Source organism: Martes martes, assembly GCF_963455335.1.
Source record: "Martes martes genome assembly, chromosome: 3".
Taxonomy (NCBI): domain Eukaryota; kingdom Metazoa; phylum Chordata; class Mammalia; order Carnivora; family Mustelidae; genus Martes; species Martes martes.
Window position 1 is genome coordinate 101,172,241 of NC_137890.1, and position 23,856 is coordinate 101,196,096.

Consider the following 23,856-nt stretch of genomic DNA (forward strand, 5'->3'; position numbering starts at 1 on the left):
TTCAGGTTATGATCCCAGGGTCCTGGGATCAAGTCCCATATCGGGCTCCATGGTCAGCAGGAAGCGTCCTTCTCCCTCTACTCTTTACCCCACTCGTGCTCTCCCTTGCTTGCTCTCTCTCAAATAAAACTTAAAAAAAAATCGTCATGAATCTGAGGGATTAGATAGTGTCTTCCCACCATGCATCACTTTCAGAAGGTTAGGCTGGGTCCTCATGTGTCTAAATAATCCAGTGTGTTCCTAGCATCTCTGCAGTGTGAGGCTCTCTGGAGTCTTCTGTTTTCAGCTGCTGTGAATCCACTTCTGAGGTGTCTCAACCATACACAGCAAAGGGTTTCTGTCTGTTGGCCAAGAAACTCACTCAGGCTCTCAAGGAGTCCAGTCCCCTCACAATGAGAGTTGTGTGACGTGGAGGACCGCAGTGGGCTTGCCTTGCTCGTTGGGGTCCCCATCATTGATTGAAGGAGGCTGGAAGGGAACCTGCCCTGTGTACTCAATACCCGCCAGTCGCCCTTCTCAGCAGGTCACAGCATGGCCTCCTTCGGGAAGGAGGGAGATACAGGGGCCATAGGAAGTCATCAGTATCATCACCTTCGTTTTCCTGATGAGGCAGGAGGCGCCCTCACAGCCGCTACCTGCAGAGCCTGGGCAGCATTCCCTTTGGCCTTTTCTGTTTTCTTTTGCTCACTAAAAGTAGTACAAGCACAAATTAAAAAAAAAAAAAAATGCAAGCAATACAAAAGCGCCCTCCTGGATGCCGCTCTGGCCTGATTTCTGCAGCTGCGCCCCCTCATTGTAAGGGACCAGGCAGAGCCGGAGCCACCCGCCACTCCAGGCCCACCGGCAGCGCTCCATGCGACCAGCCCAGGGGACTGGGGGGGGCCTGAAACACTTCCTATGCGGGTGCGGGTTCTGGGAGCCCAGGGCTCTGAGCTTATAAATCCACTCCTCATCCACACTGACCAAAAACAGGAAACATGAGGGCAAAGAAGATATTCCAGGACATTCACTGGGAAGGGAATCTCCCTACCACTCCAGACTCCATTCCCCTCTCGGTGGCCCCCACGCCAACCGGACAGATTCTTGTAGGAGCATATGGACGTTCATAAGCACCTTTCCAGCTTCTCCCCCGCCCCGTGCTTGGCACGCATGGAAACACACTCTTCACCATCCTTCACCCAGCTTCTTTCAGCCCTCAGGATGTCCTGAAGAGGTTTCCAAGTCAGCACATGAAGATCTGTTACATTTTGGAGTATTGTGTTTAAACAGCTAGTGAAATACAGCTTTTAGATTACGTCAGATCTCTTGCTTCTACTCTAACACTGCTGCTGTGATGTCCTGGGTGGGTTTCTTTGGACCCCATGTGTCCCCATATGTCTGTAGGGTGAGTTCCTACCAGTGGAATTCAGAGCCCAGGATCCTGAGCAGCTCTGAGCACTCCAGAGGGCGCGCCCGCCCCGGAAACAGTGAAGCAGGCCTGGCTCTTCAGGTTTCCCGCAGGGACGTTGCCTTCTGCAACTGGGGCAGCCTGACTAGGATTCCAGATCCAGTGTGTGAACAGAGCAAGTTCCCCGTGCCGCTAGTGCAGGAGTTCCCACTGCTGGTGCCTGCTCAGGGTACAGCTGGAGCGAAAGCCTGGGGTTGCAGGGCGGAGAGCTCCCTGCTCTTTCTAGGCCCTCTCTCCGGCCCCGCTCTGTCAGCATGCTCATCCCCCCGCCTGCCCCTTCACTGAGCCGCAGGGGCGGCTTCCTGGCCCACCCCGGGTCTTCCTGCACTCCCTCTAGAGCCTGAAAGTCTCTAGCTCTCCCCCACACTGGGCACCCTGCAGCTGCTGAGCCATGGGCCCCTCTCTCTGCCAGGTTCCTTCACCTCCTGTCACATGTCCTCAGGCTGTTTCCCTAGTGGAATTAGCACAGCCTTAGGACTGTTTTCAACTCAGGAGCTCTGAGCCCCCACCAAGGCACTGACCCCGGGGCGGGCCCCACCCACCCTGCCTGTGGACCCCTCCACGTCACTAGTCAAACCTAGCGCTTGCCCAACAGTGTCCCCCTGGGTATCTGCCGCATTAGGTAGACACTGAAAACGCCTTCGGATTTAGAGCTAGAACAGAACAGCTGGTGAAGTAGGGCCTGGAGATGGACCTTCAGGGATGGAGGCTTCGAATAGCAGGACTGAAGGTGCCGGTAACAGACAGTCACTGTCCCCAGCGGGCATGGTGCTGTACACATGCCGTGTGTTACTGTCACCTGTGAGCCCTGTGTGGACGATACTCTTGCCCCCCATTGTGGTTGAGGCAGACATGTTCCTGACCAAGGACCTCGTCCCAGAGGAGCCCGTTGCCACCAAGCCTGTCCAGCTCCCACCTCCTGGCCTTCACCGCTCTCTCCATGGGCTGCCTCTCCTTGTCTGGGCCACTGGGCAGGCTGGGATCCCCGCCTGAGTCCTTGCTCCCTGGACTGACAGCCTCCTTGTCATTGTAGGACTTCTGCCACGGGCAGGTGATGTGGCCGCCCCTGAGCGCCCTGCAGGTGAAGCTTGCTGACCCCGGCCAGTCCTGCAAGCAGGTGTGCCAGGAGAACCAGCTCATCTGCGAGCCTTCTTTCTTCCAGCACCTCAACAAGGACAAGGACTTGCTCAAGTAAGTGCTGGAGTCGTCAGGCCTGGGCCAGCCTCCAGCTCACCTCTGGGTCGGGTCAGAGCTGGGCCGAGAGGGACGAGCCTTAGGGAGCAGGTTGCAGCATGGTCCCCCCACCCCGCCCACTGCCGCACTCCCCCGGAAAGCTAGACCAGCAGTTTTGTTATTTGGCGGATGAGGTCACCTGGCACGCTGACAGATATAGAGTTCGAACAAGGGTGTTATATTTGCAAAACTAAGGCCGGTGTTTGGGATTATAGATTGTGGAAAAGGTTCAGTGTGCTCATGTTATACTCGGGAACCGTGGGAGTGGAGATGGGCTCAGAAGCACAAGCCCAGGAGTGCGAAAGCAATGAAAAGTAAGGGTTGAGGGCTGCAATTGAACTGCCCACAGCAAGTCCCCTCACCACCTTCCCCCTCCTGCGGCCCCTGTCCCCTCTCGCACTTGATTCCAGCACCGTTGGCACATGGAGCACGGCAGGGGCACAGCAGGCCTGCCTGTGCCGCGTTCCACAGCAGGGAGGCGATTGGCATGGGAAGCACAGGCCAGAGCGGCACCCAGACCCAGACGGGGCTTCCCGGGTGGCTGGAGCGCTTCCCCTCATGCCTGCGTTACTTGGTGCAATCCCCTTCCTTTCCCTTGGCACTTGCAGACCCCAGATTTCTATGTGAGGTTTCTTCTGACCCCTGTGAGTACTAAGTCTGTGCTCCCCGTTTTTATTACACCCACCCAAGCCTCATCTGACTTAATCACTGAGCCCTCGAAAAGCTCTGGTGAACAGACTTGCTGTCCCAACCCTAAATGCTCAGCAGAGCAGTGGTACCATCCAGTCCTGAAGAGGAGATTTGAGATATGGAGTGTGCTCGCTGCTCGTGGCCTGCCTTTCTCCAGTGCTGGCTTCATGCCTCGTTGCAGTGGTCGGTCATCTGTGGTCATCTGTGCACAGATGGCTGAGCTAGCCTCGTCCTGGCCATACGTCATCTTATTCTCAAGCATGGTATAAAACCCTTGTTCCAGAGAGAGCATGGCCTCTCACATCTCGCCTGCGGGAAAGCTCCCCTGCGTAGAGGTGTGGGGCAGCTGGGTTTTCCCCTTCTTTTTATGTGAAGACCAAGCTCAGATGCCACCTTGATTCCACTATTAAAACAAAGGCTGGAAGAGAGTCAGTATGGTGCCGTCCTCTGTCACCACAGAAACTTTGTGAGAGGGGGTGGTGGTCTGCTACATAAGGAAAGATGGTCCTAGAAGCTTCCTTCTCCATAGCACATATCTTGAATTCTGGTATCCCGGGAGGGGCTTCCTACTGGCTCCTTTGTCTACCTTCTGTAGCAAGGTAGCTTTTTGAGAACCCTGAGTATCTCTCTCTCCCTCCCTCTCTCTCTCTCTCTCTGGAAGTCTGGATTTGCTGGAGGTAGATTAGGGACAGTGCACACACAGCTGTCTCCATGCAGTTCCCACTCCACCTCTGGAGAAGGACAGATGAGAAGCTGCATCCTGGGAATGGAAGCCAAATGGAACTCCTCTACAGCACAGCCTTTCCTTCCTGGCCAGGCAGGAGTCAGGGCTCCTGCCCGGGTCAGAGGCTCAGGACCTGGCTCAGATAGCACAGGGTCCCACACAGCCGGCCTGTCTCCGGAGCAAAGGTCTAGGTCCAGTGCAGGGATAGAAAGGGGAGCCAGTGGGTTAATTTCCTCTGTTCCATCCATCTTCTCCCCTGTAAGATTGGGGCAGCCCGTATGATGGTGAGAGAATGTACAGCTGGTGCCCAAGACAGAGCAGAGCAGCCCCCTCCATCCAGGGAGCCTTGGGCCATGGAGCAGGATTAAGGCTGCCAGGCTGAGACCAGAAAAGCCAGGCCCCTCCCCCAGCCTCCCTGTCCACCTCTTCATACTCTGCAGAGCCCATTTGAGGGCAGAGGGCCTCACGGAGCTGTTCCGTGGCTAAGCCCTGTGCCATGGGACTGCTTCACAACCCTCTCCCAAACCCCACTGTAGTCATGTGGGTTTTCTCCCAAGGAGGCAGCACTGAACGCTAATTCCGTAATAAAGCTGTCTGAGATTAATTCCCTGAATGTAAGAGGCCTGTTGAACACCTTGTTCCTGCATTTGTAAATACCGATAATGCCGTAAAGCCCCAGCTATCTGGCGGGCTGTTGAGTGCCGGCTCCATATGAGGCAGCCCTGACTCATCCATATTCATGGCCAATTAGCAAAATGAGTGGCTCCTACAAGTCCATGCTGCTTTCTCTTCTCCACCTTGGGGCCGGGTTCTCAGCTTACGCTCCTTTTAGTCTTTGGTGCCCGTGACCTTGAAGAACGATTGAAGAACCTTGAAGAACTGTCTATCCCTACTGTGTAGTAGGAATTTATATCACATAGATGAGGCCCTTTGGAGTTTCCTGTGCTGTCATCTCGAATCAGGGGCAGTGAGGCAGCTGGTCGTGGAGCTCCCGTTCACACAGGGCGCGGTGTAAGTGGTGGGAGTGCCCCAGACTCTCATGCCCGGAACGTGCATGATTCAGGCACAGACCAGAGGGTGGGGGTCCAGAGGCAGAGGCCCTGGGAAAAGCCAGAGTCCAAGCTGGGGTGGCCCCATCGGGAGGACCTTGGCTCCGTAAGTAGGGACATGTGTCACTGTGACACCTTATTTGTAATTTTGCTACCTTTTCAAGTTACAGCTTCTAAAATATTAAATGATCGAGTTGGGCATTTCTTTTTAAAGTTGGGGAATTCTAAACCATGAAGTCTAGACCGTGAGCACTTTGGCGCCTGAGTCAGAGAGGTCATGAATGAGTTTGGGGGACTTGGTGGATTCAGGGCAGGAACAAGCAGGGCAGGGGCCGAGGGAGGGGAGGAGCTCAGGGGCAGGGAGGAGGGGAGGAGTATAACCAGCAGGTGGGGTCCTGCTGGCATCCCTTCATCCTGTGTCTGTCTGTCTCAGGAAGGACGAGTTGTTTCTACCTCTCAGGACGTAGGCAGCCCCATGGGAAGGTGGTCAAGAGCTGTAAATGCGAACCCAGGGCCGCTGGGCCTCAGAAGCCCCCTCCCATCCTGTACGAGGCCAGCTTCGGGGAGGTCAGCACCTTTGGGCCCTACAGAAAGGAAGCAGCAGTGTGCTGGGCGTCTCTGAGTGGAGTGAGAGTGTGTGTTGCCGAGTGTGTGTGTGAGAGAGACAGACAGACATCACAGAACGGGGAAGCAGAGGCAATACCGTGCACGCTCTGAAAAGGGAAGAGATTCACCAGGGTGGGGAGGGGAGGCTGGTTTCCAGACACTCCAGCAATGGGGGAAAATCACCTTAGCCCTCTGACTCTGGCCCGAGGATGGTAGAAGCTCCTCCTGCCTGCCTGGGGCTGTGGGACAGGGACTGGCACGCTCATCAGAGGGAGCGTCCCCTGGGGGCCTGGTGGTGCGATGGCCTCCACAAGTGTCTGGAGCCGTCTGCGCCCATGGCCCCCATCCCCTGAAAGTTCAGTGAGCTGCCCTGTGACGGGTCACCTGTCGTACTGGGGACTATGCCCTTTGTGGTGGTCTCTGGACATCATCCCTAGGCAGGCTTCTTCCGCGGCAGCCTCAGCTGAGATGTGTTCACGGACATGTGCACGTGTGTGCTCACTCCCAGGAGAACATGCTTAGAGGCTGCCTGGGTGACCTGGGGCAGGAGCTGGAGGGTTTCTGCATGGCTCCTGTTAGACTCCCGCCATGGGGTCTGAGAGTTGGAGAGCTTTCCACACCTCTGGTTAGCAGTGGACAAGGCACCTCGCTTGAGTTAAGACATAGCAGCTGCTCTAATTCACCTAAACAAATAAATAACCTAAGCTGTATTCTAAATTCTGTATTCTATTCTGTATTCTAAAGCTCTGCTCCATATGGAATCCTGTAGTGCACAGCTGAGTTCTGGAGACCCCTTTCTGCGGGTAGGCCAACGGGAGTATCCTGCAGAGAACCTGGTAGCCCCAAATCTCTGACTCACTTTTTTTTTTTTTTAAGGAAATCCATAAATCTGCACTTCCTGCCCTTGTTTTCATGGTCTGTGACCTTCATGGCCTGGGTGCCTACGTCTCCCAGCTGGCACACCATGATCAGAGGAGTTAGGGCCGTTGGAGAGGTCGTAGAGCTCCCTGGTGACTGCAGGAGCTGCCTACAGTGGGATCCTCACCCTGTTAGCAAGAGTGGAGATCTCAGGGAACAAAATGGAGATGGTTGGCACATTCATGGCACGGGGCGAGGGAGGGAGGTGTCAGAGCCCATCCTGTGTCTGCCCGGCCAGGGTGACCATGATGACGATGATGATGGTGGCAGAGCCACACTCTGCCAAGTGTTCTAGGAGCACTGATTTCTGTGCCACCTCCCTGAGTTGAGGATTCTCTGTCCCCACTGTACTTAAGGGGAAACTGAGGCAAAGGGAGGCTCATAGAGATGAAGTCGGGACTCAAACTCAGGACTACGCGGCCCCCTTACATGCTCTTCTTTGAACTGGTCCCACCTGGCATTTGGGATGCTGTGCTGGATACCGGCTGAGGCCTTCTTGCTCTCGGGGCCATGGGGTGGCTGGGACCAGTGTACCCAAGGCGAGAGGAGAAAGGACGCAGCTCTTGTTTGAGATCACATGCCAGCGCTGTTGGTTACCCCCAGCCCCGCAGGCAGTGGCCCCAGTTTCAGGAAGCAAAGCCACCCGGTCTGGGTCTCAGTTGTGGGAAGAAGATGGCAGGAGGAGCAGGAGTGCAGGTTTGCAGTCAGGGCTTGGATTCCCAGTCCGGCGTCCCACCCGGCAGTCCTGAAGCCTCAGACACTTAACTGTCAAGAAGGGGGAGGGAGGGAGCCTGCTATGGCCGTGGACCAAGGTGCCTGCAGAGGTCCAGTGACTTGATGCCCTGGGACCCCTGCCATCTTCCAGGAGAGCATCTGATGGGAGACTAAGGCCGTGTCACATGAATCCTTTTAAACCACCAATAAAAATATTAAACAGAGTTCTTCAGAATATTTAAATAATGCCTGTCTTTGCCCCACTCTCACCCCTCTGAGATAACCATTGTTAAGGCTTGAGGGGGTAGCCCTCTAGAGTTTCGAAGTGCATACGCGTACAGGTTGGTCCCCGGCATCTCCTCCTGTCACTTGCCTTCCTCGAGGACAGCTCTCCGCACTGGTTCTTGCATTTCTGCTTAATTCTTTCTCAAGGGCTGCGGGGATCTCCGAAAGCACAGAATGTGCTGCAAACCCTTCAGCCCTTCCTTCCTCGCAGCGTGCTCCCCACACCGCAGGAGGCTGGCCAGAGAAGCCGGTGACAGGACTGTTCCTGCCTCTCCAACACTCATGCCTTTCTCTTCCTTTTCAGGTACGAGGTGATCTGCCAAAGCTCGGAGCTGACCAAGGACATCCTGGTGCCCTCCTTCGACCCCAAGAACAGGCACTGTGTGTTTCAAGGTGACCTCCTGCTGTTCAGCTGTGCAGGCGCCCACCCCCGGCACCAGAGGGTCTGCCCCTGCCGGGACTTCATCAAGGGCCAGGTGGCTCTCTGTAAAGACTGTCTATAGCGGCCCCTGGCTCGGCCCCGCATTCACTCTGCCGGGGGGAAACAGGGGCTCCAACCCCAACGGGACAGGGCCGGGGGGCAGACATCATGTCATTCAGGGACTCTCCCCAGAGCCTGAACTTTATACTGGGAGGTTTCAATTTGGTATTGCTCCTTCTGTGGTCCGAGCACCAACAACGGAATCCTCGCCGAAACAGAAGGAGCAGACGTCAGGGCAGGAGCCTGGCTTCTCCTTGGCACAACTTCCTTTTTATTTCTTGAGGAGACTGTCACTGCAGCTGCTCCAAGGCAGAAAGAGAGTCTCAAGATTCATTGAAAACAGAACCAGAGGAGGAATGGAGCTTGTCGGAAAGAACTTTCTAAGGCAACATTCCTAAACCCATTAACTTATTTATTTGGGAGGGAGGGAGGGGGAACAGGGAGGGCAAAGAGGGACCGATCACACGTCTTGTTTCTCTGGTTTCCCACTGTTTACTGTCCACCTTCACTGTATTATTACTCCTGTCTGCTTCCAAAAGGAAGCAGGAGGGAGACAAGGTGCACTGTGGGGCTGGTGGCTCACTAGAGGGCAGCTGCAGGGACCTAGCTCCTCAAAGTGGATAGTAGCAGAAGAAAAGAAAGTCTTGTGTATGCTTGACAGATGGCAGCTAGAGGACAGGCACCTCCTGGGCGTGGGGGGACAGACCCGTGTTGTTGTCCTGAGAGCCCAGCCAGGGACCAAAGATGGGGCCGTTTTGCAGTGAGAGCTCCTTTCCTCAACCCTCCCCACTCCTACCCCCATCACACGCATGCACGTGCGTGCACCTTGGCCCCACACCTTTCCTTTAGGAAAGAAAAACAGGATTGGGGAATTGATATTTGCTGGTTGGTGGTGAATCCACCCTCTCTCCAGTGCCACTGGAAGGAGGAAAGTAGAAACATGGGTCACGCTTGTTTACTCCTGAAGCGGGTGATCCGAGCTGGGGTGTGGACAGGCATGAAGCTGGCCCCTAAGAACCAGTGACGCCACCACAGCTGTGCTCCAGACAGGTGGGCTTGTGTTCTATTCCTTCTCGTGTCTCCTGTCACCAGAGTTGCAGGAAGGAGGCTCTCCATGGCCCTGATGTTGGCAGGGGGAGCAGGGGCAGGCTGGCTGAATGTGGTGTGTGGTCCTGGCGATCACCCGTGGGTGTGAGTGCATGGGTGTGTGTCTTGCAGGGGGCTGGAGTCTGATGCTGGTTCTTACTCGAGGCTCGAGTATTCGGGGGCGGAGGGGAGTGTGGCATCCCGAGTTGGCAGGTTGGCCCAGTCAGACTCACTGGATGTCCCCCGCTAACCCTGGAGTTCCCCACTCTCCGCCATGGTGGGAGCTCCCTGCCCCCACCCAGCCCTGCTTCAGTGCTCTGGCTGGAAGTGTGCGTGTTTCCTGTGAAGCCCCTGGCATCTCCAGGCTGGTAACAGTGAGCCCTCTTCTTGCAGAACATCCCAGTCATGAGCTGTGGCCTGAGCCCCCCAGCCCTCCCTGGTGGCTGAGTGCCTTGGTCCCCTAGCACCATGCTCCGCCCCTGCGGCTCTGTGCTTGCCGGCACCCTGGCTGCCATCCAGGACAGCCAGCCCAGCCTCCGCCCCACAGGACAGGCTGGCAGCGCTCACGGATGGGTGGGCCTTCGAGAAGGGAGCTAGATCAGGAATCCTGCCTCCTGCAGACCACGGGGCCTGTGGAGCCTTTAGGCATGGGAAGTTAGACTGTGCCTGCTTCTCCATTCTTCCGTGGTGCATAAATAGTATCAAGTGCACAGCCAGGCTTTTTTTTCCCCTTAGATTCTCAGTTGGTCTGAATGTCACCTCTAACGCCAGAGTGAGGGGTGAGGAGCAGCAGCTTTCAGGTGGTCCCTGAGCACATGTGACAGGGAGAGTTCTGATAGGGAGACCTCTGCCCTGAGCCGTGCTGGGACCCCTCAGGAACTCGCTGAGAACACCCTCTGCCTGAGCCCAGCAGCAAGGGCGTGGAGTTGAGGGAATCTTGGTGATCCGGTGTGTGTGTGTATATATATAAATGTTCCTGCAAGTTTTGCAAGGGCAATTCCTGCTGTAGGAGAAACAACTTCCTTCTGTGTTGTTAGGAACTGCTTTTCCCTGTGAATGGGCCTCTGGGTTTCACCCTCGGTTGTGGCAATTCCGTTGAGCTTCCAGGGCTGCAATCCCTGGGCCAGTGCCGCCCTCTGCTGGGCTCTTCTGGGAGCGTCCAGAGGTGAGGCTGTCATGCAGGCATTGGGCCAGCAGGGGGAGCCTGCGGGCTGAGACCGGATTTCTCTTGCTGGGCCAGATTAACCACCCATTTTGCAGAGCTGTTTCAGTAAGCCTGGGGACTCAGAAAGCAAGGAAGCTGGGAAGCAACGTTCTGAGAGAGCTGCCACGCCGGCATGGTGTTCTGGAAGCTGCGGGGATTGTTTGTGGCTACGCTGTTTGCTGAGCTTAGGGCCTCTCAGCCTCCCTATTCCTTTCCTCTCCATCAGGACTCAAGTCTAGCAGACCGGCAGAGCCCTTCCCTGCGCTTGAAGATCCCTGTGAAACCCCCCACTCCTACAGTCCAGTAGTGGCCAGAAGGACCTGGAGTTCCGCAGGGGGGCTGCTGCTCCGGGGGCAAACCTGCACTCCAGGTGTCTGGGGCTTTAGGGGTAGAGGCAGTGACACCCAAATGTATCCAGCTCCCAGGCCACCACCCCCAGGGGCCCAGGTCTGATCAGTGCTTTGCCCCCCCCCCAAGGGGAGACTAGGGAGAGGCCTCCACTTGCCCTGTATGGAAGGGGCACCGGGGCTGGCTGCCCTGGGAGAGGACTGTGCCTCAGGACAGCTGGGAGCCTCTGGTGGTGTTGCTACTGCCATCTGATCAGAATCCTAAACCAGTTTTTAATTGCCGATTTCCGCAGGGACGAGATCCTAAACCAGGATCCTTGTCTTCCTGTGTCATAAGCATACCTTGCCCGTTTTTGTCCATTTTCTTTTCCTTAAAATTTGGCTCCCCCCGCACTGTGATCTTACTGAATTCTTAAACATGAGGGAAATGTATCTAATTTATTAAAAGAGAGAAAGCTTTCCTTTGAACCGTAAACACTTTTGGGAGTGAAAACTCCGGAAAGGGGAAAGCACACTTCTTTTAATGCCAGTAAACACCTCCTTTATTTCATGTAAGTAATTTGATTTGCACATGTACAAATGGAGACACTTTTTGCATTTTTGCTTGGACTGGGTTTTGGTCAATGCTTTAGTTTGCTTTTGTGTGTGTGTTTGCTTTATGTTTTGAAATAGTGTTTCTTTGATATTTATTGTTTCTCTGATGTGCCTTTTCACTTTTCTTTGGGGTTGGTTTTTAGAATCTTGGTACCATTGAAGATAGGACACACCCTTGTGTCACCGAGGATGCTCAGGCTGGGCACCAGAAATACCCTCCCAGCCCCCTAGGCCACAGCCTCTGTGCTCCTGCACCCCCATGAGGCAATGAGAACCCCTAAGAGAAGGTCTGGCTTCCTCCCGGGCTGCTGGCCACATCTTTGGATCTGAGGAGAGCTGGTCGCCAACAGGCTTGTGCTCCCTGCAACTCAGGCACCCTGGTGATGTGTGGCTGGGGCACGAGACCAGTCCTATCTGTGAGGTTGCACTGGGAAAAATCAGTCCCCACTTGATGTGATTATCATAAGGGGGGGAAGAACATGCAACCCCTGCTGTTTCCTCAGGGAACACGGGGTTTGAGTAAAGGTGATAAAATTGTATGCTGTGTACAGGTGGGTTTGTGCTTTTGAGACCAAGGCAGGCCACCCAATTTCTCCAAGTTGGTGTACCTACATTGTGTATATAATTGGGACAAATAGACCACCTTTTCCCATGCCCCCAAAATCTTTGATTTAAAAAAAAAAAAGTCTATTTTGTTAACGACAGGCTCGGTTGTATTACCATCCCAAGCCTGGATTACTTTATTTATTTTAAAATATTTTAATTTCCACATTGGCTTCATTCTAATCCCATCCATCCCTGTAGGGCTGCAGAGCATCTCCGTGGAAAGAGAGGGATGGTCAGAAGGAGATTCAGACTTCTTTGGGGAGGTGGGGATTTCCTACCTGGAAAGCTGAGGGTGAGTTCTTTCATTCCTGTTGGCTTCAGCAAAAACTGGAAGCTTAGGTTTTTCTAGCAAAAGGCCAAATTAGCTGTATAGTCTCAGATGCAGAAACAAGTTACCCACGCTTTCTTAGCACTTAGGGTTTTTGTGAGGATTCAGTGTTTAGCCATGTCTGGCACATAGTAAGCCCTCGTAAATGTTAAATAGTTATTATTAGCATTTCATAAAATTTGAGAAATCAAGAGCTAAGTTATACCTCCATGAAAATACTCCTCCAAGTTGATGGAATGTTGTAGGAATTTCTGGTTTGAGATGTCCAAGTCCCGTGCCCATCCTGCTGGTTGAAATGTTACTGTATCCCCGAGTGCACTGACTGATTTGCAAATATGCCTGACTTCAGCCCCGGAGGGAACTAGGCTGTAAGAATGTGTAAATTGGAGACGAAAAGGGTGACCCAATGCTGGACCTCACCCCACTGATGTCTTCTGGACCATGCTAGGGTTCTTCTTTGTAGAACTTTTTGAGCTAGAATTAAAGTAAGTTCTCAGACAGATTGTACCCCTTAAATCAGTTAACTATATGCCTCTGAAATGAAGTAATAAAGACTTCCTGTGTTTTATTTAAGGAGAAAGGAATGACCAGTTGAACTTTGTCATTCCCTAGGAAGTCCCTTTGCTGTTCCCTGCTGGCCGGGGCAGCCCCTCCACAGTCCAACCCACAGGGATCAGACCCTGGGCTGGTTAGCGGTCGCGTGTTTGTTTGGCCCCGTTCCCCAAGAAGACCCACCTCTCCCCCAGCCCGGCTCAGCAAGCCTGGGGACCCCAAAACGATCTGACCACTCAGGTGGAGCTATGGTGGGCAGGGAGGTTGGGGGGTACAGAGTGTCTTCAGAACCGCTCCCAAGAGGCTGCTCAGTGATGTTTTCCCAGATCACCTAAATACCAGTTTGCCTTTTGTTTTTTGGGGGGTTTCGTGGCTTTCTTCCCTGTTGTAGAGTTTTATCTTCTATCTCGGCACTATTCTGGATAGACTGCAATTGGGAGTATGGATGAATCTGCTGGAGTCCAGGGTCGTTCGAAGTTCCTTTGTGTTCTTTAGGGGAATCAGCAGTCTTCTATGTTTGTGGGAATAAGATTGGAATTCTCCTTCTTCAGAGCTTCGTTCCGTCTAACCCCAGATTCTGTGACGCTTTAGGACCCCCCCCCCCCCGGCAGCTGGTGAGGCACGGCAGAGGGCAGCTGTGTGCTCCTATGGTGGGGGGGCCCACGTCGGGGGAGAGGTATGGGTGCTCAGACAGGCGGGCAACACCACAGGCCTCGAAAGCCTTGCTGGGAACAGCAGGACGGGACCTTAGTGGGGGCCTCCACCTCCGCCAAAGCCAAGATGGAGCAGACCTGGGAAGCACGTTGCTCGCTGTCACGCCCAAGTATTCACGGGACAAGGGCAGAATGATCGATGCCAAAGGAGAGGGTGCCATCCTTTCTATTGTAGTTGCTGTCCCAACCTTGATGTCCTTAAGCTACGGCTGTTTGCGTGTGTGTCTTCAAAGAGCTCCTGGTACAACCGTTTTCTGCTGTTCACTTCCGGGGTTACGTAGTGCAGGATTCTGCAAGTAAGGTGTCGCTGTCCACACGTACTGTACCTGCATAGACAACACTGCTTTGTTTTCCAATGTTGTAGAGAAAACTAGGGAGAACTTTATTTTTCAATAAACTTTTGTTGTGTGACAGGTGGCAGTGGTTTTTGGGGGGGTCTGGGCTGGGTGCAGGGTCAAACCCAGGACAAACCCAACGGCCTCCTCCAATGCCGGCATCCACTGATAACGGCCACCATTCACAGGCACCCTGCAGGAAACACTGATGAGAAGGTACGTGGCAGGAGTGGGGAGGGAATGGTTTTACCCTCGAGGAGTCTTTCCCTTAGGTGGCATCCACTGAGACTCGTTTCAGAGCCTCTCCCCCCATCCTGCATTCACCTACAGGGAACGGAATTGGAGAGAGGACTGGTAGGCTTTTCTTGGGGAGAGGGGGGAGAGCAGAGAGATACCCTGGAAAGAAGCAAGGTCATGTCCATGCCCACACCAAGGGCTTGTCTGAGGTAATGCTGGCGAGTGATGGCCGGCCTCTTGGAAGCCAGCAGAACTCTTGGCTACTGCCTGGAACGCAGACACCATGCAGTTCCCGTCAAGCCTCTGTGGGGCACAAGTCCCCACATGTGCCAGTCAAAACTGGAATGCTTACGTTTGGGGGGTACTACATCACAGCTTCCTCTCCTGAAGCTTCCACAGTGTATGCCAGACACAGTGAGAAAAGAAATCTTTTGAATCTTGCATTTCCCAGACCTGCTCGTACAGTCAACTCTTTTTTCCACGTGACCTATTAACATCCCAGGCAACACTTCTCAAAATGCCTTCCAAGGAACCACGTGGGACATGTCAGATTGAATCAAGGTCAGTGACACCTCAGAATGAACCACCTCCCCTCAGTGAGCCAGAGACAGCCCCCAAGCACACCACCAAATCACCGTGCAGTCCCCCCACCTCGCAGGGCACACAGCGCCCCTCGGGACAGTCCTTCAGGGTCTCCCCGCTCACCGCCAAGGGACCCCGTCCACATCCTCCTCCATCCACAACAGAAAACCCGCCTGGGACAGTGAGAACACTGCAAGATAACCTCCCCGTACCATACAAAACAGGTAAAGGTCTTTATTGGTCGGACACTGTCGCCTGGACGAGCAGCAGCTCCAGAGGTACAGAATGTTGTGTGCTGGGGGAACATTTTTACAGAGTCTACACCTAACGTTACATTAACAGAGAACATCTTGTTCCTTACAGAGGGGCAAGCCATCTCTAACAGACTGTAATGTACCATTACCACTTAACACAGCATATAGATATATGCATATATGGATAGATTATATAATTATTTATTACAAATAAACTGTCATTTCACATCTCTCAAAAATGGATCCTGTTTTTACATGTAGGTTCAGGTTCTGAATGTACAAGACAGGGTCATGTGCTTAGTTCACCATGCAAAGCTCATACGTGGGTCATGAAGTACTTTAAAAATAGAATGGTCTCCTTTTGGACAAATCTGTTGAGAGTCAGGATTAGTAAAACAGTATGAAACTAATGAAATACCTTGATAGAAATTAGGAAGTGATCTTTACTGATGGTTCTGGGCATGTCAAAGGGCGAGGGACTAAAGGGACGGTTTTCCCTTAGAATCTGCCAGGAGACACGAGACTCTGGACCGGGAGGGGATACCGGGGGTCCAGAGGAGGTGGGTCTGGTCACTTGCTATCCATTTCAGGCTTAGAGCACCGCAGAGGAACTTTCTGCCAAGTAGAGATCTTACCTTACCCACAAGAACCTTTTTTACTACAGAGAATAGAAAAAGGTCAGTTCTTGCTGGAGGCGGGGGTGGAGCCTGTCCCCCCTCCTGTGCACATTGTCCTAACACAGTTGATGGGGGCAGTGGAGCAAGGGGGAGCGGTGCCGACTGACCTGCTGGGCAGACCTTGTTCCCATGAACACAAACTTGCCAAGAAAGAAACTGGATGTTCAATGAAATATTGGCACCATCTGCCTGTGTAGAAACCTCGTCCTGACGGTCTTGGTGTGGACGCAGAGCAGCCGGCCCGGGCCCCACTGGCCACCGTCACTCAAACATCTCATAGTGGCGGGTCTGCCTCACCCTGGGCACCATGTCGATGAGGAGTCTACAGAAAGGAAACACCGAGGTCACCCCCTTGCGGGCTTGGGTAAGGAAGCAGAAGGCTTTTTAGACATTCTCATTTCTATACCATAAAATTCAACCTTTTCAAGTAAAGTTTTAGTATGTCCAAATGTTGTACAAACCATAACCACCATCTAATTCCAGAACTTTTCTGTCACCCCAAGAAGAAAACCCATGCCCACCTGCAGTCATTCCCCAGGCCCCCTGCAACCTGCTGATCTTCTAGTCTCCCTGCTCTGGCCTCTCCTGGGTATGTCCTCTACATGGAACCAGCTAACCCAGGGCCTTTTCTGACCGGCTGCTTGTATCTGGTTCCGTGTTTGCAAGGTTCATCCACACTGTGACCTGAAGCAATGCTTCATTCTTCTCAGGGCTGAGGAATACGCTGTGATACAGCTCTACTACAGTGATCCATTCATCCATTTAACAGACTTCTGGATTGTGCCTACTTTTTGGCTACCATCAGTAACGTTGCTATGATCGTTCATGCAGGAGTCGTTACAGGACGCGCGTTTTCCTTTCCCTGGAGTAGACACCAAAGAGTGACACCTGCTGGGTCAAACGGGAACTCCAGCATTGAACAGGGCGTGCGACAACTCTGCTGTCTCCAAAGCAGACGTTCCATGGTCCTTTCCCACCAGCCCCATCCTGGCCAACCCTGATGGTCCGTCTTCCTTATTACAGCTATCCTCATGGGAGGCAGGAAGCACCTTAACAATTAAAAATCCAGTGCCTTTCACAAGAGGTTCTCTCGAAGGCCGACTCCAGCCTGGATGCTGGAACACAATGATGCCTGCACAGTGCTTCCTCAGTGAGAGGACTCAGGCTGGGTTTACCCTCGAGTGTGACCTTTCTGCAGTGACACGTTCCTTTCGGAAAAAATGCTCTAAGTGGGGTCTGGTGGAGTGGTGCTGGAGCACCCCATAGGGCAGGGGGCAGGAGGCACTTGACCTGCGAGGACACCCCACAAACGTGCCCCGCCCGTGTATCACTATGACCCTGGTTAGAGAGAAAGGAAGACCACAGAGAGGAAAAGGCTGCGTGCCACAAAAATGCCGGGCCCCTGCTGGGGGCGCTTCTAGTCTCCTGAACTCACCTGGGCTCAGAGGGGTCACAGGGGCAAGGCATGATGGTCAAGAGTGCCAACTCAGGCACTCAGGGCTCCTGGGGAAGCAGAGACAAAAGGAGCACTTACTTGACCCCGTAGGCAAAGATGGTGAGGCCGATCAGCACACCGATGCTGCCGTCCAGGTACCAGACCGCTGCATTATGCTTGAACACCTCCGCGCTCAGAAGGATGGAGAAGCCCATCACACCGCCCACGAGAGAGTTAAACCCTGGAGAAACAGCAAGGAGAGGCTGAGGGCAGGGCCAGGAGAACTTTCTTAGCCACCCGTGAGACTCCCCCGCCATGCCAGGCGTGCCTCCACATCCCGGGCTCCTATCCCTGCTGAGCCCGCAGGGTCTGGGACAGTGTCTGCACCCAGAAGATGTTCAGATCCTCAGCGACTCGAATGTCTGCAGGCCCGAGGACTGAGCCGGGATCCTCTCAACCCAGTGAAGTCCGACCATGATCCCACTTGGCCAGTGAGAGTGCGAGGTTAAGCAGAGTGAGGTGAAACACCATGACCGGAGGGGACCCAGGTTGAGGGCGGGGCTGGGACTCTCCCCGCACCCACATCCCTTCCCTCCAGAGCGTCCCGTCAGCTGAGCATTTTCACTGTCCAGGAGAGGAAGTGCTGAGTCTAGAATTTGCGGCAGGGTGGCAGAAAAGGCAATCAAACAGAACTGGGGCAAACAGATACTGACCAGCCTCTCCTCTCGCTTAGGGCACCGCATTTGGTCCCCACTTCATTTGACCTCTGAGTTTTCAAAAGCCACATGGGAAAGAACACCTCAGAATGGCTGCTGGGGGCCCAGCAGGTGTGAGCCGCAGAGGGCCTTGCCGCCCCCCAGCACAACCACAGCCCGGAGAGAAGCTCTGGGTCCACGTACCTCCCCCACAACGCCCCCCCCCCACCGCGGTTCTGGGGCAGCTCCACCTGCCCCACTCACATGGGGGGGCTGGACGCCGAGGAGAGAGGTTTGAGATGAAGAGCAGGGGAGAGTAGGACCCAGCTGAGTGAAACCTGGGTCCGACCTCTTTCTCAGGACCCAGGGGGTGGCCTCTGGTAGGCCACTCTCTAATAACGGGAACCAGCTGGATGGCTGGCCTCTGTCTGGGACCCTCCTCTCTTCCTTCAGTCTGTCCCCTCCCCACTCCAGCTCTCAGCTGATGCTATGACCTGGACCCATGTTGAGCATGTAGGTACAGACAATCCTACCTCACCTTCCCCCACCCCACCCCACCCCCCACAAACCACCATCCATGCCGCCTGCTGCCCACCCCCGTCTGCAGCTGCTATCCCCGCGTACAGTTGCATCCCCCACCCTGGGAGAAACCGCCCCCCCAGCCTCCCTCCTGGACCTCAGAGCACCCCCACTGCACCCTTCCCACTCTAGCACCATGGCCCTGAGGTCATCGATGACCTAGCTGCCACCTGCCCCAGTTCATAACCTATGGTCCTCTTTGCATGGCAGGCTGCCCTCTCTTGACTCCAGCCATCCCTTCCTGGTCTCTGCTACTGGGTCCTTCTCTCCCCTGGGGGTTCCCCTGTGCAGTGGTGGGAACTCTTCCTCCACCACCCCTGCCTCCAGCCTCCCCCTGGCTGAGCGCCTGCCCTCCCCACACCGGGGTCTCTCAACTGGCTCTTGGGCCGGGTCTTTCTGCTGAGCTGCAGCCCCACTCCCAAGCATCTCAGACTGAACATCTTCAAAGCCAAAATCTCAATTTCTGCCCAGAAACACCTCACCCTCTCATTACCTTCTCTGTAAATGGTGCCACCATCCACCTGCAGAGGCCAAAAATCGAAGAGCCCATCCTTAACACCTCTCACACCCAAAATGTCACCAGTCCCAGATCTACCCCATCTGTTGAGTGATCCTTCCAGCTGATGCCTCCCCAACTCTGCCTACCTCTCACCACCACCTGACCCCAGGGCACCTGCCCCTTGACCACACCCCTGCAACAGCCTCTCAGCACCTTCCCTGCTCCCCCCTGCCCACCCTTCACTCCCCCCATAGACAGCAGCTAAAGGCCTCCAGTAGAAAAGCTGCCCAATTTTGAATCCCATCCAAACTCCTCAAGGCTGGCACAAGCTAGCTAGCTCTCCCGCATCACACACTGACCTTCCCGTCTGCTGCGCTCCAACCACACGGCACCCGCAGCTGCCAACCCTGGCCTCCCCCGCGGCCTCCAGACTCACCCTTCCTCCATCATCCCGCTCCTCTCTTCCCGGGCTCTCCCACACTGCCTCCTGCCCAGGCAGAACCTGCAGAGCCCACAGGGATTCCTGCTCCCCCCTCCCCCCGCCCACACCTTCTCCTTCTCGCCCCTGCTACTCCCCCAGAGCGCTTCACTTCCTAGCAAGGTATTTTTACTTTTTCTTTTTACAAACATCTCTCTCTTCCCGCTGGAAGCATAAGCTGAAGGACAGGGATTGGGTCTCGATGTGTTCCAAGTCCCAGAACAGGCTGGCACTTCTCAGGGGCTCAGCTGATTGCCGCATTGCAACAGATGGGGGCATGGCTTCAGCTGTGTAAAGAGGGCTCCCACTGAGCAGCAGCTGGGCTGAGCGGACCCAAGAGAGAGGAAGCCATCCCTGCCGGGGCTCCAGGGACCTCCCAGCCCAGGCAGGGTCTGTGGCTAGGGACCTGGAGAGACTGCCCCTGAGGGGGAGGTGTAGAGCGGAGGCAGAGCGTACACTCCTTCATGGCAGGTGGAGCCTGAGGCTGCCCGGACGGAGAGTCAACCTCCCCACTCCCTTCTCAGGGCTGGTCACAGTTCATCCCTGGAGAAGGTTTCCAACCCAACCTCACCAGAAAAATAGTGAGTGGTGGAGACTGGAAAAGGCAGACACCGACACCTTCACCTTCCTCCCATCTGGGGGCCATGTCCTCTGACGGCCAGCCTGGGGAACTGCGGTGAGAGGGAAGCCAGGACTTGCAGGGAGCTGGGAGCTGGTGAGGGCTCTTCGGGCTGTGGCCTGTCCCAGCACTCCCGTGTCTAGCCCGGCCAGCCCTGCCCGTCACCCACAGTGTGCACCTCCTCCTGGCTGAGGCCTCCTCTGATGGCCGGCCAGCCTAAGAGCTTGTCCCAGGTGCCCCGGAGACAGCAGGAGAGCAGAGGCTGAATGGTGACCTCTGCTTCACCAGAGATGTGTCCCACCAGCTCCAATTCCCAGGTCCCAAACTCTACGTCTTCCACTTCCAACGGTGGAGGCAAGGGACAGACGGGCCCTGCCCGGTGTTGCCCCCTGGCTTCCCCTCATCTGAGTGGCTCCCACGTGGTTGGTGTCTGTGGCTTCCCCCTGCTCACCTAGCTCTGGACGATGAAGAAACGGGCTCAGTAGCTTTTCAATCTCCACTCCCCAGGCAGCTCTGGAACAGACTCTTCTAAAGCGTAGGTTTCAAAAGCATCACAGCCCCCCTGCAGCCAGGATGAGTCCATCCCCGTCCCTGACACGTGGAACATGCTGGCCCTTCCTCCCTCACTGACGACCCATGGTTTCGTCCTCTGTAGCCCCGTCCTCGGTTCTGCCTCCACACCTCCCCCAGGAGGGGAACAACGGGTCCTGAGAAGCGGGGGCCATATCTCCTGCCTGTCTTCTGATCCATTGGGATCCTCTCTCCCCTCTCCCATTATGAGAAGCTGGCATTTACCCTCTCGCCTCTGGTGGTCCCTTGAGTCCTTCCTGTCCTTTGTAATACCTGGAATCAGGACAGTCCTCTTAAAAAGAAAAGAAAAAGGCTCTGCGGTTCACAGCTTTTCTCAGAAGGCCACCAACAGCACCAGCAGGGTACGTTACTCTGTCCCAGGCTACCTGGGCTGGAGTTTACATCTTGGGCATTCTCAGCATGGGGGAGTTTTAGTTCCGCGGAAGACAGCGGGGAGCTGGACACCGCCCCAGGGCAGCCTGGCCTCACTTGCTCCCAGCTCCATCTTCATCAGGGGCAGGCGGAGCCTTCCGGGAAGCTCAGAGAGGCTGCGGAGCAGGTGAGAGTCCTCTCACTGGCCACTAGATGTCCCCTCAGCTCCAGCAAGTCCCTCAGCTCCGCAGGGCCCGCCCTCTGCACGCAGCTAGCTCACAGAAAGAGCTTGGACTAACTCGGCTCCACTCACCTCCATGGGCCACAGAGCTGGACATAGGCAGCCCCACCTCTCCTAATCCCAAGCAGGAACGCGGGACAAGGGCCAGGGGCTAGGGTACAAAAGGGACAGGCTTCCCAGCCAGCATCCCACAGGAACCCCGAGTTCCCAGCCCTGCCCGCCCCAGACCTCCCATCTTCAACTCTGGCACACAAAGCCCTGTGGGTCAGTCACTTCTAGGCGCTGTCACCACCCCCTCCACCCAGCCTCACAGCTTGTCCCTGTCCCCTTGGTTAAAACCAGAGCTGTCGTCAAGAGCAAATGTTGTTGTTGATGGCAGAACAGAATTATCACTTCAGAGGCTCTCCCGGTCTGGCCTCAATGACCAGGGAAGGATCTGTAGAATTGGGCACATTCATTTTATGCAGAAAGTTCTGACTGAAGTTCTTCATGTGCCGAAAAACCATCCCAGCCTCGTGGCATTTCAGAAGTTGGGGAATGAGGAACGTGGACCCAGGCCCCTCCGCTCGGACAGATTTCCATCTGTGGCCGCAGGCAGCTCCAGAGCCCAGCTGCTGGCTCCTGGCTCGGAACCTCCCCCAGGACCTCTCCACAGTACCCCCCTCTGCCCCACTGGTACTCTTTGCTTGCTGTGCAAAACCATTCTACCTCAATAACACAAAGTCAACCTCGGCCTCGTGCTGACAGCAAAAATTGCACGTTGACCAAATATTCAAAGCAACAAAGCCAAGTTAGACAAGATGTGTCTGACAGCGTGGGAGTGTCTGGAATTGCCCACACCTGCTGTCCCGCTCTCCCTGAAGGTCTGCTTCCCCGCTCTCAGGACAGAACCCAGCGACAAAGGATCTGGTGGAGTCAGCCTGACCACGTTCACGCACTGCATCTCCACAGGAAGGGCCATCACCCCAGGTGACCGATAAGGCCTGCCCTCCCTCCCTGCACAGGAAGCCATAAGATGAACTTGCTTCCCTCCTTGAGAGAAGTCTTTGGCTTGCCCCCAGCCCCGGGGCCAGACCAGGAGAGGGGCGTTCCCAGGCCGGCAGCCACCAGGGATGCCCTCCAGAGCCAGCCCTGCAGGAGACCTTGGACATAAAAGATAGGCATGGCTCCTGAAGCCCATCCCGCCCCCACCTCCCAAAGAGAGGGAAGGAGAGGAGATAGTTACCCACAGCTCCCTACATCTCGTCAGTGCAGGAGTACAACTGGGAGCCCAGATAACACAATTAGCAGGAGGCCGTAATGACTGCCGCATTGTCTGCTGGCACTCCAGCCAAGCAGGGGACCGCAGAGCTCACCAACTGGCCAGGGGCCCCTTATGGGTAACAGGCTTGGGGATGGGGTGGTCAGCTGCCTTGGCTCTTTGCTATAGTGCTCCTTGTCCTGTGTCTCTCATCGGCCCCTGATGACCATTCAGCCCTGAGCCCCAGTTTACAGATACTGCCCCAACTTCCTCAAATCCCCCCCCCCCATTCTCTACCTCTCTGCCCCCATTCTGTCCCAGCCCCTGCCACCCCGTGGCTCCCTAGACTTCTCCCACCTCAGGTCTCCTTTCCTCCATTCTGCACCACCTTGATGGCCAGAGGGCTCTTTAGAAAACATCGATCATGTCACCATGTGTTAAATATTGAACAAAACATCCAGAATCCTACTGTGGACTCCATGTCCAGGCCCCCTCACCCAACATGCCCCGCCTCTGATACCCCAGATTCTGTCCCACCACAACCCCCAGGATGGCTCCCCCTGCTTTCTGCTCTGGGTGGAACAGTTTCCTCTCAAACCATCTACTTCCCTTTGTCATGACCCCTGCCTGGTTCAAGACTGTCATGGAAACACTGCTTGTGTGTAGCTGGCTTTGTGTGTGAGGATTATAAAGTTATTCATTAGGATGAGCCTAAGGGGCTCAGTCAGTTAAGCGTCTGCCTTCATCTCAGGTCATGATCCCAGGGTCCTGGGATCGAGTCCCACATCTGGCTCCCTGCTCAGCGGGAAGCCTGCTTCTCCCTCTGCCTGCCGTTCCCCCTGCTTGTGTGCTCACTCTCTCTGACAAGTAAATAAATACAATTATTTTTAAAAAGTTATTCATTTAAAAAAATACTAATCACTGTGGCTTTCTGTGTAAACCATATAAAGTGGTAGGAAGTGAGAAGGACATAGAAGCCGCAATAGAAACCACCTGGGATATCTAACAGGAAGGAAGACTGCTGTCAAGGAGAGGGCCCCTTGTCCTGAGCCCCACGATCATGGTTGGAGGGGCAGGGCTGACTGCTGGGTCCACACCCAGGCTTCTGGCGCAGGGGGCACATTGTGAGTCTCCACTGCAGTCAGGTGAACAGAAAAAATGCTGCTGCTCTGCAGGCCAGCGGGCTTGTGTCTCGACCAAGACAGAAAGAAGAGCCCCTGGTGAGTACTGACCACGGGGAGCCCAGAGTGCTGCACTGACGGGTGCAGCCTCCCTCAGGCCTGCCTGCCCCGACCCTCAGGTTCCAGGCAAAGAGATGCGGAGAGGGAGGCACAGAACCGCCGCTGGAGGAGCCTCGGGCCAGCCAGGCCTCTGCTCTTTGTTCAGGCCTCCAGGGCCCTGGCAGAGCGGCATGCCTCCGAGCAACCACATGCAGAGCCCTGGCTAATGCCCGCCCGGCCTGCAGC

The 23,856-nt window shown here is 55.1% G+C and overlaps 2 protein-coding genes across 2 annotated transcripts in view; one reads left to right on the plus strand and one right to left on the minus strand.

Moving 5' to 3' along the window:
* The window catches only part of MGAT5 (alpha-1,6-mannosylglycoprotein 6-beta-N-acetylglucosaminyltransferase), a 312,019-nt gene extending 303,732 nt beyond the window's left edge, over positions 1-8,287 (plus strand). The window contains exons 17-18 of the mRNA XM_080799785.1: positions 2,481-2,638; positions 7,971-8,287. Of these exons, the coding sequence (XP_080655911.1) occupies positions 2,481-2,638; positions 7,971-8,169 (357 nt within the window). The 3' untranslated portion in view covers positions 8,170-8,287. The remainder of the gene's footprint in view (positions 1-2,480; positions 2,639-7,970) is intronic.
* Positions 8,288-14,941: 6,654 nt separating this feature from the next.
* The window catches only part of TMEM163 (transmembrane protein 163), a gene marked incomplete at its 5' end in the record, with an annotated part of 224,942 nt that continues 216,027 nt past the window's right edge, over positions 14,942-23,856 (minus strand). Inside the window, 2 exons of the mRNA XM_080798828.1 lie at positions 14,942-15,984; positions 17,197-17,338. Of these exons, the coding sequence (XP_080654954.1) occupies positions 15,924-15,984; positions 17,197-17,338 (203 nt within the window). The 3' untranslated portion in view covers positions 14,942-15,923. The remainder of the gene's footprint in view (positions 15,985-17,196; positions 17,339-23,856) is intronic.